Source organism: Gracilinanus agilis, chromosome 2 (genome assembly GCF_016433145.1).
Source record: "Gracilinanus agilis isolate LMUSP501 chromosome 2, AgileGrace, whole genome shotgun sequence".
Lineage (NCBI taxonomy): Eukaryota > Metazoa > Chordata > Mammalia > Didelphimorphia > Didelphidae > Gracilinanus > Gracilinanus agilis.
This window is the reverse complement of record NC_058131.1, coordinates 284,686,452-284,705,200: the sequence shown is the minus strand read 5'-3', so window position 1 is coordinate 284,705,200 and position 18,749 is coordinate 284,686,452. Positions and strand designations below refer to the sequence as shown.

At 44.4% G+C, this 18,749-nt stretch overlaps 2 protein-coding genes across 7 annotated transcripts in view; one reads left to right on the top strand and one right to left on the bottom strand.

Moving 5' to 3' along the window:
• BBLN (bublin coiled coil protein) overlaps window positions 1-10,290 on the top strand; it is a 20,735-nt gene extending 10,445 nt beyond the window's left edge. For both annotated transcript variants that reach the window (XR_006505463.1, XR_006505462.1), the window contains exon 3: window positions 10,135-10,290. The gene's annotated coding sequence lies outside the window, so the exon portion shown is untranslated. The remainder of the gene's footprint in view (window positions 1-10,134) is intronic.
• Window positions 1-18,749, bottom strand: part of CIZ1 (CDKN1A interacting zinc finger protein 1) — a 22,625-nt gene extending 3,876 nt beyond the window's left edge. Inside the window, exons 1-12 of one of the 5 annotated variants that reach the window (XM_044664057.1) lie at window positions 18,670-18,749; window positions 17,408-17,522; window positions 16,601-16,728; window positions 8,827-8,987; window positions 7,672-7,804; window positions 6,784-6,850; window positions 5,998-6,056; window positions 4,867-4,940; window positions 3,016-3,198; window positions 1,714-1,844; window positions 981-1,068; window positions 140-253 (exon numbers count right to left, since the gene is read on the bottom strand). In XM_044664057.1, coding sequence (XP_044519992.1) covers window positions 140-253; window positions 981-1,068; window positions 1,714-1,844; window positions 3,016-3,198; window positions 4,867-4,940; window positions 5,998-6,056; window positions 6,784-6,850; window positions 7,672-7,804; window positions 8,827-8,987; window positions 16,601-16,728; window positions 17,408-17,520 — 1,251 coding nt within the window. In that variant the 5' untranslated portion in view covers window positions 17,521-17,522; window positions 18,670-18,749. The other 4 variants (XM_044664056.1, XM_044664059.1, XM_044664058.1 and 1 more) reach the window with 4 other exon arrangements.

Genomic DNA, 18,749 nt, shown 5'->3' with positions numbered 1-18,749 from the left:
CCTTGGAACTAATATACAGTATTGATTCTAAGACAGAAGGTAAGGGTTATAAAGAAAAGAGGACATCAGTGAATGGCCCCTTTCCAGAGAAGGGCCCAAATTAACTTCTCCTGCCCCAGCACCTCTCTCTCTCTCTTACCTCCTTGGCTTTCTGTTTGTGTTCAGGGGATTTCATATGCTCCACAAACTTTCGGGGGGTCTTAAAGTGGCGGCTGCAGGCAGTACAAAAAGGACGGAGGGAGTGTTTGGCCAGCTGGGAGGAGAAAAGAGAGGTCTTTAACATTTCAGGTTGTGGGAGGACTGATCCCCTAGTTGGGCTTGGTCCCTCAAATTCCAGTGCCCATAAATCCTCTCACCTGTTTCTTCTTTTCCTTCTTCTAAAAAATGCAATCCTTAAGTGGACTGCCCAAGATATATTTGCTGTGCCTCTAACTTAATGCTTCTTTTGCATTTAGATACTAAAAACTGTGTTTTCCATAGTAGACACAATCAATAAACACTGCTCCAATCTGGGATTGGATTTGGTCAGAAGGAAAAAGCCAAACAAGGCAAGAGGCCAAAGATGGAGGGGAAAAAAAACCATGAACGAGAGTTGAGAGTGATGGAGAACAAGAGATACTGAGGGCAGAGGAAGAAAGCAGCTTCATGACTATAGGGCAAAACTAAGAATAACAGCAGTGGCCCAGATCACAGTCATAGCATCATTTAATTTTAGATGTTAGAGCAAGCAAGCTAGAAAAGAATCGATCATCTCCACTAGCCCACCTTTTTCTTTTTAAACGAGGAAGGCACCTCGTGAATGCCCTCCTCTCCCCCAGGCAGATTGAGAGCTGCTGTTGCCTCCCTGACACCAAGCCACCCTGTGTGCCCAGGAAAAGAAGATTTAGTTTGATGATGCCAGTCTCCTTGAGCTAGGCTTGTGTCCTCTTGGCAGCAGCCCCTCGAAGCCTTCCAATACACTATGGTTCTGAGCTCTGTACCTTATGCTCCTGGGTCCTTCGATGCTTGATCAGATCTCCCAGGAAATGGGTCTGACAGGTATTGCACCACCTCTGGGACTGGGGTTCCCTGAAGAGGAAAAGGCAAGCTCAGGCCTGAGAGGGGTCAGGACAGTGCACTGCCCTCTTCTCAGACTCCCCTGGCTACCTTAGACCCATATCAGCTCTTCTCCCTCTCCCCTAGAAAGCAGCTTAACACTGTGCCTGCTCCATTTGGAAATAGAAAGGCTAAGAAAGGGTTACCATTGAGGTCTAAGAAGTCAAGAGTGGCACCAGCATGGGAGTGGTCAACATGTCCCCAAATGTTACGGAGAACATTCATTTGAAATTAAAGTAAGGTAAATTTAGCTGCTCCTTGGAGTTTCAGTTTCCTCATCTATGAAATAAAGGGATTAGACCCAATGATCTCTCTAAGAATCCTTCCAACATTAACCCAGGATTCTAACCCAAAGGAAAGCTCAGGATCTAGGATAGGGAGACACCTCAGAGATTATCTTGTCCAACCTCCTCAGTTTACAGATGAGGAATCTGAGACCTCCAGAGGTGAAATGACTTGCCCAAGGTCAGACAGACTTGCTAATGGTGGGATTACACCCTGATGGGATGATCCTGGAGGGATGGCCCTACCTTTCTGCCTCACCTCTGATGCTTGGCTTCTGGCTGCCCGGGACCATACCCCTCTCTCAGGAGCCTACCAAAGCTGCCCTGCTCTTACCCATCTCTTTCCGCAAGGGCACCCTGTTCCCGATTCGTGGGCAGCAAAGACAGGAGGCAGGCGTTACTCATGTGCTGAATCTCCCCAAGCCGCTGCTGATGCTGGAGCCCGGCCATATGGGCCTGGAAGTTCTGCCATGGGAGGGAAGGCCAGCTGTGGAGTTAGGACCTGATTCTGGGCCTGAAGGGAAAGGGCAGCTGGGAGAGGGACAGGGCCTCTGGGAAACTGGGGTCTTGGCTTGGGATGTATAGCTATCTACCTGGGTTAGAACCAAGTAGGGGTCTTCTAGAAGGAATTAGGATGATTTACCTTAGAAGGCCTAATGAACATGGCATGGTAGCTGGGACTTTTCTATCCTCTTCTAGGGGTTAGGGAATAAAGCACATTTTCCAGGTACTTTAAGATTATTAAATCACTTTCCTGAACACTCATTTGCATATTTACCTCCAGTTTACAGATGAGGAAACTGAGGCTCAAAAATTCAATGACTTGCTCCAGGTCATGCTACTAGTAGTAAAATAGCATTCAATTTAAAGCTGGAAGGGATGGGCCCCTTAAAAGTTTTCTAGTCCAATCCTATAATTTTACAGATGAGTAAACAGACTCAGGGAAGTAAGATGACTTGCCCACAGTCACATAAGCAGTAAGCTTTGACTCTAAATCCACCCTTCTTTCCATTTCTTCTGACTCTGAAATTTGGTCCTCTTTCTCCTACACTCCTACACACAAAATATCTGAACTTCTAAAACCATCTAGGAGGAGTCTAGCATTCTGGGTCTCTTCTAGGGGAACCCTGGTCCTGAGAAACTTGATGGAGAGACTGCAGGGGCTTGGACATGGGTGGGTACATGTGGTGACAAGAAGAGGCAGGCTCAGAGGACCTGAGCTCCAATCTGGCCTCAGACACTTCCTAGCCATGTAACCCAGGGGAAGTCACATAACCTACATTGCCTAGCCCTTGCCCTCACCCTCCTGTCTTATAGTTGTTACTAAGACAGAAAGTAAGGGTTTATTTAGAAGGGGGAAAAAAGACTCAATAGTAACTAGTCTCATGACCTTGGGCAAGTCATTTGGCCTCTGAACCTCAGTTTCTTCTTCTGTAAAATTGGGATAAAACCATCTACTTCCCAGGACATATATGTGTGAAATTCCTGCTAACTGTAAAACCCTGCTGCCCCTGTGTAAGAAGCTATGGTTATCATCCTACCAGGCAGAGGCAGACCCCATCAGCCAACTCCGGGATGGCCCCTTGGGCACCCCCATGCCCATTTCTCTAGGTACTCCCTGCCAGGTGGCTCTTACCTGCTGGTTGAAGCAGTTGATCTTGCAGATATAACAGAAGAACTTCAGGCCAGGCTCTGGGCTAGAAGCTGGGGCATTGCTGTCACTCAGCCGGGGACCAGGCTTTGGGGCAGTCGTGCTGATGGCTCGGCTCTCGCTGCTCTGCTGGATTGTCACCTTTAGGGAGCTTCCTGAACTCACCATCTGGAGGAGAGAATCACCAAATGCAAGAACACGAGGGAAGAACTGAATCCCAGAGAAGGCAGCTTGCCTAAGGCTATCTACAAACAATGGAAAAACTAGTCCTAGAATCCCAGTTGGGGAAGACCAAGGAAATAGAGAGGCAGGGGTAACTTGGCTGAAATACAAAATTAATAAATGGGGCTAAGTCAGGACTCCTGTACTTGGCAATTGTGGTCCCCCAAATCTCAGGATCTTTAGTTTCCCTGATCCCAGCTAGGGCAGACACCTTCCTTTGCTATTGTTTCCCACTTAGCCTCTTCTCTGTATTATCCCCTGTCACTGTCCTCATCTGAATAGTAGTGGTCTAGGAAGAGTCCTACACTGGGGGCCAAGAAAGAGGCAGACTAGTCCTCTGTTTACTAGGACCTCTGAGGGACCTAATTTTTTAAGCCTTTACTGATGCTCTTTTAAAAAAACATCAGTCACTTCCCATGGTCTCCTCCATCCAAAATAAAGTTCCCCCACTCCCCAACCTCTGCAACACCTAAGTATTACCAGGCAGGAGCCTGGCACATAGTAGACACTAAAGAAATGCTTCTTTCTTTCCCTCCATGTCTGAAATGCACTCCTCCTCACCTCTACCTGTTACAATTCTCTAGCTTTCTTCACAGTTTACCTTTCTTCCTCCCTTCTCAGTTGTTAGTGCCCCCCCACCTTTCATTTTGTGTTTACTTTTCTACATCCATGTTGTTTCTCCCCAATAAAAGATAAACTTCCTGAGAACTGGGACAGTTTACTTTTATCTTTGTATCTACCTCCAGCACATAGCATAGTACATGGCACATAGTAAGTTCCAATGATTTACTGCATCTTCTTTGAAAGACCCTTCTCAGTTCCGAGGCAGAAGAGTAGTAAGGACTAGGCAATTAGGGTTAAGTGACTTGCCCAGTGTTACATAGCCAGGGAGTGTCTTGAGATTAAATTTGAATCCAGGACCTCCAGGGAGCCACATAACTGTGTTTCACCCGCCCCCCACTTCTTTTGACAGTTTCATCTTTATCTCTGTACCTACCCTCCAGCACATAGCACAGTGCACAGCACATAATAGGCTCCTAAGATATACTGAATAAATCTTGAATAAACTTAGATAAGTCATTTCCCCATCTCTAAAAAGGAGCATATAACCTGCCCTTGCTGCCCTCCACCTCCCACTACTAAAGTAAGAATCCAATAAGAAAATGGATGTGAAAAGACTCTGAATAGTTAAAAGCCCAGCAGGGATGCTCAAGACTATTTATTTTTAGACAGGAGAACAGTTGCAAGGGATTATCATCATAAAAGCATTTTCAGCTCTTCAGGGGAAAGGTGTGGTAAAAATACCTACCTCCTCCGGCCCTCCAGTCTGCACAGCAGCACTTCCATATGTATGATCTTACTTGAACTTCACTATCCCCCCACAAGAGACTTTAGGTCAGGACTGTTCCCATTTTATAGGAGGGGAAACTAAGGCTGAGTGTTAGCACCAGTGAAGACTAAGGTAGAGAACTAGCTCAGTTTGCTCTTCACCTCCTGGTAATAATATCCTTTTCCCCCCAGCCTCAACAGGGCCCCAGAGACAGCTTGGAAAGCAACAGCTTGGCATCCACCCACCCACCTTCACTTCTCCTCAGCCTAGTTCTGCCCACTCACCACTTCCAGGCTTTTGGGCTCCTCCGGGACTTTCCAATCCTTGCTGGTATCTGGGGGATCTGCTTCTGCTGCTTCTGAGGAGTAGAACAGGAGACTGTCCCTTGCATGTGACCAGCATTCCCCTGGGCACATCCAGGAGCATGGTCCTAGACTCTGTTTCCCATCTCTACCCACCTCACACCCCAAACAAGGACTCCTGAGGTTCAGAATATGCAGAGAAAGCAAAGCAGCCTCCAGAGACTCTGAAGCAGGAAGGGAAGGGTGTCCTTTCTGGAAGCCAACAGCCTAGCTATAGGTAGAGCCTGCCTCCCTTCTTCAGCAACAAGACTGTCTGAATGCCATCTGTGAGTGTTAATGGAATGGAGCTCAGCAGGAAGCATCCAGGAAATGTGGCAAGGGAAAAAGTTATCTTGATTTAAGAAAGGAATCCACAGCTGAAGCCTAGAGAGGTGGCCATCCTACTCAGACTGCTTCTAGCAACTTGTGTTCAGTTTTGGGCACCAGATTTTAGAAAAAAATAGGGCAGAAAATCCAAAGAATGGAAAAGGGCCTCAAGAACATAGCTTGTAAAGGGCCTGAAAATACTGGACAAGGGAAAAATGGGAACTCAGGGAGGGTTCAGATGGCTGTGAAAGGAGCTAGCTAGACTGGAGCTACTTGGCTTCTGAAGACAGAACAAGAGTAAGGTAAGGGAGTTGCAAAAAGGCAAATTTAGGGGGGGGGGCAGCTGGGTAGCTCAGTGGATTGAGAGTCAGGCCTAGAGACGGGAGGTCCTGGGTTCAAATCTGGCCTCAGACACTTCCCAGCTGTGTGACCCTGGGCAAGTCACTTGACCCCCATTGCCCACCCTTACCACTCTTCCACCTAGTAGCCAATACACAGAAGTTAAGGGTTTAAAAAATAAAAATAAAAAAAGGCAAATTTAGGCTTAAAGTTAGGGAAAAGTTCCTAATAATTCATGGTTTAAAGTGGAATAAACAGCCGGGGGGTGGGGGGGCCTAGAGGCTGGTTCTTCGGGCCAAGATAGAGTGACTACTAGTCAGGGGATTTTTGTGCAGGTCAGGATTAGACTAGATAGCCTCTGAGGTTATTTCCAACTCTGAGATTCTGGCACCCAATGCCAGCACTCACGTTCTGCTTTTTCTGTGGTCAGGCCAGTCTCCTCCTTAGAGTCTATGTTATCTTCCACACTGGAAAGAAAGGGAAGACAATGTTAGGCCCATTAGAACAGAGCTAGTCACAACCTTGATGGAGAGGACAGGATGCTAGAGACCACGTCCAATTCTTCTCAGGGCCCTGAGACATTACCCATTTGGTTCTCTGTCCCTGGTAGATGACCAAACCTAAACTATACAGTAAGTCTTCCAGAAGAGAAAAGTTTACACCTCCCCATGGCCACCCATCTAGGAGTTTAAACAGCCTTGTCAAGAGTCTTTCCTCATAGCCAATCTAAATCCTTCTATTATTTAGAAATCAATTGTTTCAAAAATTAATTTTACTCCTATCTTAAGTCCATCACCAAATCCTAATTTATGTTATCCCTGAACTCAACCCCTTTTAGGTATCCAAAGTCAAAGGTTTAAGAAATAAAGGATCAGCTCAGTCCAGGGATGAAGGATTCCTTCTCCTGTAAACCTTAACTTCTTTCTATCCCACCTACAATTCTGAAGTCAGACCTTTTTCTTGCCCCAATATTAGAGCCGAGGGAGGCTGCACTGCCCCCTCTTGGCCACTAGGTGGGTATCAAACACCAGTTCAAGGGTGCTAAGGCCAAAGAGGGACTGAAATCAGATTCCCAGCTCCCTTACTCTAGTCCAAAGGGATGAGACCAGGCCTAATTCCCATCTCTGACTCTTCCAATCCCATCTGCCTTCAGGAGAAGAAAGAAGTCAATTTAATGATTTCAGCACACATTACCTCTTGAGTCTCTTGGCCAGAGGCTCTGAGCTACCATCATCACTGGGGTCGGGGGAAGTCTGAGGATCTGTGGGGAAAAGGGCCAGAGCAATGGGGTGGGCTGGGGAAGCAGACCTCAACAAGGCAGGCAATTAATTCACTTAGTCTATAAATACTTTCTGATCAAGCAATTATTGGGCATGAGCAATCTACTAGACTCATGAAGAATTCAGATAGATATAATGGCAGTCTTTGCTCAAATGAAAAAATGTCAATGAAACATTTTTTAAAATCCACAAAAGCATATCAGGATACAAAGACAAGCGAGGCACTGGTGTTACTTCCATTATAAACGCAAAATATACGTTTGAAAATGTTCCCTTTTTCCAAACTACCTACCTAAAGAAATACTCTCTGTTCTTTGTATATGGAAATGTTTTTGTTTATTGACATTTATCAAGTTAAAAAAATCAACCATACATAGTAGAGGTTTATTAAGTTATCTGTTGGTCACTGGATGACTGGTCTCACAACTGTTACTACCCTAGGATTCCAAATCATGGAATCACAGATTTAGAGCTGACAAGGACATTCAAGATCTTCTATACTAAATCTTTCATTTGGGGGCAAGGAAATAGAGGCCCAGAAACATGAAACAATTGTTCTGGGGTCACAAGGGGAAATAGTAGCAAAGCTAGTATTCTTATCCAAGTCCTCCACTTCCAGATCTATTATGTAGTGGCTCCTCTCAAGCTTAGAGGTAGGTGGTGGCCTCAACAGCAGAAGTGGTACTTTATTCATCATGTGTCTTACCACAGTGCATCATACATAGCAGGTACTAAAAAATATGTGGAATCTACTTGTGTACTATGCTTCTCCTGCTAGGAAGGGTGCCACCTTTCTCCTTACCTTCTGGCACGGTAGTCTGGGAGTCAGCCTCCTCCTGGGAGGCCTCTGGAACATCTATCTTCTCATCTTCACAGGGTATCTGTGAAGGGCCCAGCTCCACATCTTTTTTTGGGTCAGGTCCCTTTGGGGATTCCTAGAAGCAATTACTTAGCCTTAAAACCAGCTGCTTGCCCAGAGCCAACAATATGGCCTGGGCAAGTGGAAGAACATAGTCTTGAGCACCTAATCCTTGGCAGTTAGGAAACAAAGAGAATAAATGACTGGTCTTGGAATTGTGAAAACCTGAATTCAAATCCAGCCTCAGACACTAACTAGCTGTGTGATCCTGGGCAAACCATTTAATTTCTCAGCCTCAGTTTCCTCATCTGTAAAATGGGGATAATAATAATACTTGACCTATAGAGTTAAGATCAAATGAGAGAACATATATAAAGTGCTTTGCAATCCTTAAAATGCTATATAAATGCTAGCTATTATGATATATTTCATGTTATAAATTATACATAAACACATATATTTATTATCATTATTATTCTTGTAGGACTCTGGCATACTTTATCCTAAAAAGGTCCCAGGAAAGACTTGATTCTTGCATCTCTAAAACCTTGGCTGCCCAGATCCAGGCTGAGTAGAAAAGGCTTACATTCTATCCCACATAAGAGGCAAAGACTAGACTTGCTTCATAGCAGCTTCCTCCTCCCTCTTCATATCTAGCCTTCCTTTTTCCTAAGTACCCTCCCCACCATGGCTCCTTTCTGATGTGACTGAAACTGAAGTCTGTGGCCTTTCTCTGCCATATCTGGATCAGGGATTTCTCTTTTAAGAACCCTGATGTGCAAGAGAATACTGTGCCCCTCCAGACTTGGCTCACCTAGGGGTCCATCTCCAGGAAAAATCTATTATAACCCTCTTCCATCACACATCTCTGGGCCCTAGGAGTCAGGGCTAGAAAGAGACTTCTAGGGCAGCCTAGTCTAACTTTCTCATCTTATAGAGGTGAAAACTGAGGCCTAGAGAAGTGACTTAGTTATTGGCAGATCCTGGATAAGAACCCAAGTGGCCCACTGTTCTCTTGCACTAGTAAGAGTATATACTTGTACCCCCAACCTTCCAAGGGAAGAACTGCCCAACACCACATACTGGGCCTCTGCTTACCTTTCGATAGCTCCGGTTCTGCCTCTGGAAAGGGAGCCCTGGGAAGCCTATGCGGGCAGGTTTGAGTGAGACACTGACTGGTGGAGGGCCTAGGAGGGAGTGTCGAGTAGCTTGGGGGAAGAAATGCTGAAGGCCAGGAGCAGTCATGTTGAATCTGCCTGCTGACAGAAAGGAAGCACAATCACATTTTAGGGGGACCAGGGTCTGATGGTCAGGCTCTCCCTAAAGAAACAGGACCAAGATAAGCTTTTACTGGAGGCCAAGAATAAATCACTTCAGATTCAATTCCTGTCTCTAGCCTGTGTGGTCCTTTTGTGATCAGGGCAAAAATGGAACACTAGACGATACTTGAAAGGAGGCAGCTGTGATTCAGGGGTTAAGAGCACTGGGTCTGGGCTTAGAAAGATCCAAGTTCAGATCCAGTTTCAGACTTGTCCTAGCTGTGTGACCCTGGCAAGTCACAATATGCCTAGGAGGCAGCCTGGTAGCTCAGTGGATAGAGTGTTAGGCCTAGCATTAGGAAGACCTGAATTAAAATCCTGCCTCAGATACTTCCTAGCTTTGTAATCCTGGGCAAGTCACTTAACCTCTGATTGCCTAAGAAAAAGGATCCACTGGATCTGCCAGAGAAGGACATGGCAAACCACTCCAGTAAGCTTGCCAAGAAAATCCTATGGATAGTTCTGGTCCATGGGGCCATACAGAGCCAGAAATGACTGAAAAAGGCCATTTGAAAGGAGAAAAATGATGAAAAGGGCATGAATAAAGCAGAGGTAGATATTAAGGGATGAAGGTAAAGCTTCCTTCTGCCTTGGTGGTGGTGAGAAATTTGTGGACTGGCTCTACAGGGCCTTTGCTCAGAGAGGGGGCCATCTCTTTCTCTTCCATTTGTCATGCTTTTCCCCTAGCTACCCTAGAAGAAAGAAACATCTCCAAAAGGGATTACACTAAGAGACTCGTTCACTGTCTCTTGCACAAAGAAAATCATAAATCAGTCTTGCCTACCAGGAGCTTCTCATTGTATGTGAGTTGGGAGTTGGGAAATCCAACCCACCTGCTCCAGAGCCCCAGGAGTCTCCTAATATCTATTTGTGGAGTGAATAAGATGTTCTTGTTATTATCATTACTCTGTGACCTTGAGGAAGTCAATCTCCACCTTGGAGTCCCTGTGACCAGCTCTGTAACATGAGGGCGTTGAAGTAGAGGATTCCTTTCAGCTCTGACATTCTATGGCTCTGATTTCCATAAGGGAGTTAGAAATTCCAGCTGGTCAGGCACGGTGTTAACCTCACCTCCCTTTTGTCACAGGTCATGGGCTATGGCACCCTGAATTTTTCATGCAGGTGTTGAAGTACACCAAGAACAGGTCATATGGAGATCAGCTTCTCAGATGGCAACCTTCCTGCTCCACCCCCCCTCCCCTTGGCTGGAGTTGATGGACACTGAGAGGGACCCAAGCACAAGGTACGGACCCAGCTAAGTTCCCTCCTAGGGGAGGCAATGGATAGAATGCTGGGTATGGAGTCAGGAAGACTGGAGTTTAAATCCAGCCTCAGACATGCCTAACTAGTTACTTAACCTCTGCCTCAGTTTCCTCACCTGTAAAATAAATAGCACTTTCCTTCCAGAGCTGTTGTGAGGATCAAATAAGATATTTGTAAAAGTACTTAGCAAAGTGCCTGACATGTAGTAGGCACTCAATAAATGTTCTCTTTCTGAGTATTAGGAGCTATCCCATCTCCTGGCATCAGTAAGCTGAAAAGGACAGGGGAAAGTGCCATCAGTTCTTCAGGAAAGCCAAGGCAATAAGACAAGGCAGTAGGGAAAACAACTAACCCAAAGTCTCATAGCTAAGTTGGGGCCAAAGACACATGCAGAATCTCCAATACGGTATTAGCATCTCATGTATGTAAAATGTTTTGCAAACTTTAAAGCACTATGGAAATGTCAGTCACTATCATTATTGATAATTCATTGACCAAATCTGGTGGCCCTTTATTAGGCCTCAAACTTCTTTAAAAAAAAAAAAAGGAAAGAAAAAAAAGAAACCCTTACCTTCTCTCTTAGAATTAATACCATTAAGTGATAAGGGCTAGGCAAATGGGGTTAAGTGACTTGCCCAAGGGTCACATACCTAGGGTATGTCTTCGGGCACATTTGAACCCAGGTCCTCCTGACTCCAGGTCTGGTGCTCTATCCACTGTGCTTACCTAGCTGCTCCTCATCTCCCCCCAGGAAGTCCTTTCATGATTGGCCTAGTTTTCTCTTCCCCTTGAAATTCTTTTTTATCAGTTTGGAATTTACTTTTTAATAGCAACAGTTTCTTTTTGTTTTTGTATCCTCCATGCTTAGCAAAATGGCTGGCACACAGTAGGCTCTCAATGAAAGCTTGCTGGCAGGCAGGCAGCAAGATTTAATGGGTGCTCCAGTCCCTGTACTAAGAACTAGGGATACACACGAAAGTTAAAAATCCAGGCCCTGCCTTCAAGGAACTTTCATTCTAATGAGGAAGACCTTAGAAAGCTAGGGGACATAAAGGGCCACCTTATCTATAGAGGTGGGGTGGCAAAGCACAGAAGCATAACTAGGAGGGCAAGTTAAGCATGGCTAGCTCCCCAAGAGCAACAGAATGGAGAAATCTTTGGATCATAAATCCTTTGGAGGCAAGGCTTGTGTCTCATTCAACAAATTTAATTCATGGGTGGGAGGAGGGGAGAGAAAGAACATGAATCATATAACCATGGAAAAATATTCTAAATTAATTGATTAAATAAAAAAATTTTAAGAATTAAAAAAAACATTTAATTCATTACTAATTTTGGAGGTGGGGAGAGCAATGCAGGGGAAGCTTCAAAGAGAGGGTAGCATATGAGTTGGATTTTAAAGGACTGCTAGGAATTCAAGACACATAATTCCAAAACACCTAGCACATGGCAATTGACAGCAGATTTTTACTAAGAGTTATCAAACCTATAGGTTTTGCTAATAAAAGCATTAGGCAACAACCCTAAGAATACAGTCTGGGTTGTTGTTGTTGTTGTTCAGTCGTTTCAGTCGTGACTGACTTTAGCAAAGATACTGGAGTGGTTTGCCCTTTCCTTCTCCAGCTCATTTGACAGATGAGGAAACTGAGGTAAAAGTGGTTTTTATCTATTTTTTGTAAGTCATCAAATTCCTGTACTTGCTTCCATCCAAGAGAGCTGGAAACATGACATGTGGACTTGTCACAGTTATTAGGCAGCAACCATCAAGGATAAGGTCCCGCATTTCATGCTCACAAAATAAAATCAGGTGCCTTAAAAGCCTGTCAGAAAATAGTGCTAAGCAAACTGAGCCATATGAACAAAGGTAATATTTCTGTACCTTAGGAAACAGTGAATATGAAAAAAATGGAAATACTCATATGAAGTTATGCAAGAGGGTAAAACCAAAGTAGGAAAACAGTGATTACAACAATGTAAATGGGAAGAACACAAAAAGAAACCATGTAATCATAGTGGTCAAGCTTGGCCCCAAACAGATGAAAACATATACCTCCCTCCTGTCATTAGAGAAGTGAGGAACTATGGGTTCCTATCAGCCTCAGCTGATGACTTTCCTGCAACTGCTTTGTTTTCTTTTATCAGCTTCTTTTTAATTCTTTGTTGCCAGAGATGGCTCTTGACATATTTGGAAATGAAGGTCATAATAAAAACAAAAGATAGCAATAAGAAAAAATTTAAGGATAAAAGATACTTGTAGTTATATAGTACTTTAAGGTTTGCAAAGAACTTTCCTTACAATTACCCTTTGAAGTAGGTATATTTTCATTTTACAAATGAAGAAAATCAAAGAAATAAATGGACTTTTCTTTCAGTCCAAAAGTAAACATGAAATGGAAAAAAGTTAGAGGCCTTTCCAGTAAGGTGAGTAGTAAAGGAAGGATGCTCATCATTACTATTTAACATAGTGCAAGAAATGCTGACAATAGCAGTAAGTCAAGTAAAGAAAACTGAGGGAATAAGAAAGGCCAAGAAAAAAATAAAATGATCACTTTTGCAGATGAAATACTTAAGAGAATCCTTAAGAATTAACTGAAATAACTTCAACAATTTTGAAGAATATGAGATAAATCCACATAAATCACAAGCATTGGTATATATAACTAACAAAACCCAATAGAAAGGGAAATTACATTCAAAATAACTACAGAAGCTATAAAATATTTGGAAGTCTATATAGGAAGATTCATCCAAAGTTTAAATTAATCTAATTATAACACAATATTTGCAGAAATATAAACATAAATAAACTAACTGCACATGGAGAGTTTACACCAATATAATAACAATACTACACAAATTAATCATTTATTTAGCCCTGTACTATAGTCCCAAAAGAAATATTTTATAAAACTAGAAAAAAGAATAATGAGTTCACTGGAGGAACAAAAGGTTAAGAATCTCAAGAGTAATAAAAAGTGAGAAAAAAGGGAATCTATCGTATCAGATTTAAATTACGAAGCAGTAATCATTTAAATGGTTTGATACTGGTTAAAAAAAAGATGTTGATCATTGGAACAAATTAGGTACACGACATACAGACACAAAGGAACCTGATAGGCTAATGTTTAATGAACTCAAAGATCCCAGCCAGTAGTAGATGGACTCACTATCTGTTAAAAACTATCGGGAATTCTGGACAGTATTCAAGTAGAAATTAGGTTTAAGCCAGCACCTCACACCATATACCTAGTTAAGCTCCACATAGGTACATAGACATAACCTTTTAGGTTAGAGGAGCAAAGAAGAAACTACTTTTTAGATTTATGGATAGGGGAAGAGTTTATGACCAAACAAGGATGGAAAGGATTATAAAAGATGAAACTGAACAATTTTAATTACATTAAATTTTTAAGTGTTTTTTTTTTTTTAATTTTTAAACCCTTAACTTCTGTATATTGACTTATAGGTGGAAGAGTGGTAAGGGTAGGCAATGGGGGTCAAGTGACTTGCCCAGGGTCACACAGCTGGGAAGTGTCTGAGGCCAGATTTGAACCTAGGATCTCCCGTCTCTAGGCCTGGCTCTCAATCCACTGAGCTACCCAGCTGCCCCTTTTAAGTTTTTTGCACAAATTTAGTACAGCCAAGATTGGAAGGGAAATCTTTACAAGCCTCTCTCATTTCCAAGCCGCAGAAGGAATTGATTCAAATGTATAAGACTAAGAGCCATTCCCCAACTGATAAATGGTCAAAGGATATGAACAGGCAGTTTCTCAAAGAAAGAAATTCAAACTATAATTATATTTAAAAAGAAATGCTTCAAATCACTAATAATAATAATAGTAAAGGAATTTTTGAGGTTCTATACTACACTCATCAAACTGGCAAAGTCTAAAAGGAAAATGACAAATAGGTACATTTATGCACTGTTGTGGGAATTGTAAACTAACTGGTCCAGCCATTCTAGAAAGCACTTTGGAACTATTTCCCCCAAATTACTAAACTTTGATCCAGCAATGCTACTACTGCGCTCATACTAAAAAAAAAAAAAAAAAAAAAAAAAAAAAAAGGTTTAAAAAAGGGAAGAATCCTGTATGTACAAAAAAAATATTTTTGCTCCTTTTGTGACAGGCATTAGAAACTAAGGTGATTTTTCTCTATTTGGGAAATAGCTGAACAAGTTATGGTACAGGAGTGTTAATAGAATATTATTGTGCTATAAGTGATGATGAATTAAGACAACTTCAAAGGAAACTAGGAAGACTTCCATGAACTGATACAGAACGAAATTAGAAGAAATAGGAAAACAATCTATACAATGATAACTGTATTCTAAAGAAAAACAACTCTGAAAGACTTTTAGACCTCTGAACAACACTACAATAAACCACAAGTTCAAAAAAATGAAGATAAAACACAATACCAAATTCCTAACAAAGGTGAGGAGGGAACATTTATTAAACACCTACTATGTGTTAAGCACTTTAAGAATATTATCTGTAATGCAAAATGCAATATCTCATTGGTTACTTCAACAACTCTGGGACATAAGCACTGCTATAATTTGCATTTTACAGTTGAGGAAATTGACACAGACAGAGGTTAAGTGACTTGTCTAAATAAGCATCTGAAGCCAGATTTAGACTCAGATCTTCTGGATTCCAGGACCAGAACTTATCTCCTCATCACCTAGGTGCCTCGGATCATACACATTCATGATAACCCCTCTGACTAGAATGCCTTCCTCCCCCTTCTCTCCTAATCTCTTCCTGTCCTTCAAGGACAAGTTCAAGTCCCACCCCTTCTCTAAAGACTTTCCAGACAGACCCTTACTAACCCATCCTGCCTTCTACCAGTGTTCAAAAATCTCTCCATCTCTTGAATGGTAAGAATTAAAACAACTAAGCTATCTGTAGCACTCTAAGATTCAAGAAATGCTTTTACATGCATCATTTCATTTAATTCTTAACAGCTTGGTGAGGGGAGCACTACAGGTATTACTGTCTCCATTTGGCTCAGAAAGATTCAAGTGACTTGCTCTTGGTAAAATGGCTAGTGTCCTCGACAGGCTTGGATCTCAAATGAGGATAAATCATAGCATTTATAGTCAATGCTACTCCAATGAATGCCTAAACCCCCAAAATATGAATACCTTTCTTTTCCCAAGATCATCTTTCCCATGACTACCGCTAATGGTGGTAGCTTCATTCAACCACTATCTCTAGACTTGGATAGAGCCAAGCCACACTCACCATCCAGCCAACTCCTCTCTTATGAGTTCCCCCCTTCCCCTATTGCCAGTTCAGGAGCCATAATCAAATCAACTATAATCATTCCTGGAAAGGGTGTGTCAATCTACTCCCCTATGGTTCCACTCCTCTTCTCAGTAATTTTCCAAACCAAAATGCCCTTCCCTTGCAAAGTGTTGCCTCCCCCTATTAAAATTTAGCTCAGAGAGGGCAGGGATGGCCTTCCTTTCAGAATTTATTTGTATACCCAATGCTTGGCACATATTAAGTGCTTAATAGATGCTTTTTGTTCATTTGTGCCAATGGCACTCATTTTACATTTAATAATACAAGGCAGGATGTATCTTTTTGCATAATCAGGGTGTCACTTCAACAAAATTATTTGTTCCTCAAGGGCAGGAATTATTTCCTATCCTTCTTTGTCCTTCCAGAGAAAAAGAAACAATCTTCCCACAAGGCCTGACCTCCAACTGGAAGCTTTGACAATAATTCACAGGAAATGATTTTCAATCCCACCAATCAATCCACTAAATCAAACTACATCAACGAATAAATTGCCCACAGAACTAATGCTTTGTGAATCTGGTAGAAAAGAATTCAGTTCAACAATGACTCTGTAAAACAAAATGCTCTCTGCAAATCATTCTCTTTAAAATAGCAATTAACCAAAGAAGTTTTTTTTTCTATATAGTTCTTTTAATCTATCATCAAGCAGCAACAACTCTTCTCCTTTCCTCTACTTCCTACTCTACAAAAGATACAGGAGGTAGGGAAAAAGGGTCAGATAGCGCTCTCTCTCTCTCTCTCCTCTGAGGTTCTGAGAATTAATTCAGTATGGAGAGAGTAGGCAAGGAGCCAGCTGTTTCCTCTTTAGCTCCTAGCAGCCTGGAAATGTCATTTCTAGCTATATTTTAAGAAAATTCCATGACAATCATTTAGTGTCTGAATTTTGCCTGGAATCAAGGCCCTATTGAGAACAGCCAGAGCCACAAACATTCACGTCAGCCTAGAAGACTGGCTGGAATTGGGTGGTAGGGTCTGTACCTTGCATATGCTGCATCAGCAGGACTCTCTGCAGCATGGGGTTCGAGCTGAGCAGGGAGGCCTGACCTGTGGCTCGGAGGTTCAAGATCTGTTGCTGCTGCTGCTGCTGTTGCTGCGAGGGCAGCCCCCTGTGTACAAGGAGGGGAAGGAAGGGAAAGATTTCTGAGATGATCTTCAACAACTATCCCTTCTCTTCCCCAGGGCTCCTAAGGCTCCCTGATCAGCAGGGTAGAGAAAAACAAGGCAAAGAGGCCCAATAGAAATAGAAAGGTTAGACTAGAAGCCCAAGGCCAAAAGAAGCAACTTGAGGCTAAGAAGGAAAAGTGGAATCTGATCTTCCCATTTCCTACCAGAAAACAGCCCATTCAAGACCACTCCTAAACACCAAAGAGTCTGACCAGCAAAAGGCATTTTGGCTCAATGAAACTAAGATCTTTGGGGTGGGCTGAATGGTGAGATGAGATACAGATAAAACTCTGGCCCAGGGAGGCATGGCTCAGGGAAGTTAGTAAGGGCTAGGTTCAAGGACTAGAGAAATTTAGGATACTGGGCCAGGGAGGGGTATGTGTAGGGCAGTTAGGACACAAAGAACTGGGCCCAAGTTCCTAACTCGAGAAGGAAAATGGACCTGGGGCTTCCAGGAGGTGGCCAAGTACCTTGGCCCAACAAGACAAACAGCGGATCAGGGCCCAGGCTCAGATACCCATTATAGCCCTCAGACCCTGGAAAGTGAGAGCATAGAACCCAGCCCCGCCCCCTCAGGCCTGGGTGAGCTGGCCATCCCCAGCCTCAAGTGGTGGCGCTCACCGGCCTGCGGAGGGCGGCGGAGGCGGCGGTGGATGCTGCTGCTGCTGCTGCTGCTGGATGAGCTGCTGGATCTGCAGCAACTGCTGCTGGAACTGGTGCTGCTGGCTGAACATCGCTGTGGGCCGCAGGGGAAGGGGGCGAATCAGAACCGGGGGACCACACTGTCCTACCTAACGCTCCCCACTTGCTTCTGCTTCCTGTAAAAGCACACCCCCATTCTCTAATCTCTACATCCCTATCCCCTCAGCCACTGAACCCCTCCCGCAAGTCCCCAGCCCCTCCCCAAGTTCCTCAATCCTATTCTTCCAAACTCCCTCCACTCTAGAACCCACAAATACCTCCAGCACTCTAGTCTAAAATCAGCTTCCCCAATCCCAACTCCATCTTCTTTACTCAACGCCCCACCCCCCAGTCCCGCCAAATTCATCCTCACCCTCCCATCCGCACCCCTCTTTAACACTCCTTGCCTCATTCTGGTCCCCCCACCCCACCCCGTCCGGTCTGCATCCCGCAGCATCCTCCCCTCCCCCAAAGAAAGAAAGAGTGAAAAGGGTAGGCCCCAAGGGGCAAGCAACCCCGAAACCCTGGGTTCCAACCGAACCCCTCCTTTCCCTCCATCCCCCCCCCTCCCCGAGTCCTCCCCATGGGACACACCGGCCGGGACAACTCTCTCACTCCGAGCAGGGCTGCTGGGTCTCCGACTAGCCCGGCCCTAGTCCTCTATCTCCCAGTTACCCTCTCCCCCTTCCTTTCTCTCCCCCTCCCCGAGGTACAATCGGTAGCTGGGGGAAGAGGGGCGGGGTCGGCGGGGATGGGTGGGAGAAGCGCTCTCTAGAGACCCAGAGATCCTATGGCGGACGCGGACCCTCCCCTTCTCCTCCTCTTTCCCTCCCCTCCCCTCCCCCTCCCGGCTCCCAGGGGGAGCGTGAGTTGGGAGGCGGCCCCAGCCTCACCTACCTCCCCGGCTCCGAGAGGCTTTTCCTGCATGCTCCGAGGAGCGGGGGGAGGGGGCGAAGTGAAATTAATTAAACCAGGACCCTCAAGTCTCGGATCCTGATCCACTGGCTCTCCAGATCTCTTCGGAAGCCTGCCTCCCCCCCATCCCTCCCCCGAACCTCCTTAATTTGCCTTAGGGAACGGGGAGGTAGGAGCCATCTGCTCCCGGGAGGTGGGAGAGAAGGGGGAGGCAGAGTAAATGGCGGAGGGGGAGCAGCAGATGGCCACAGGCGGCTCACTCCGCTTTTCCAGAGAGTTCTCGGTACCTGGGGCAGATGGCCACGGTCTAGCTGGGGAGGAGGCAGGGCCCCCGTCTGGAGCTGCGCTAGGCCCCGCCCTGCCCCGC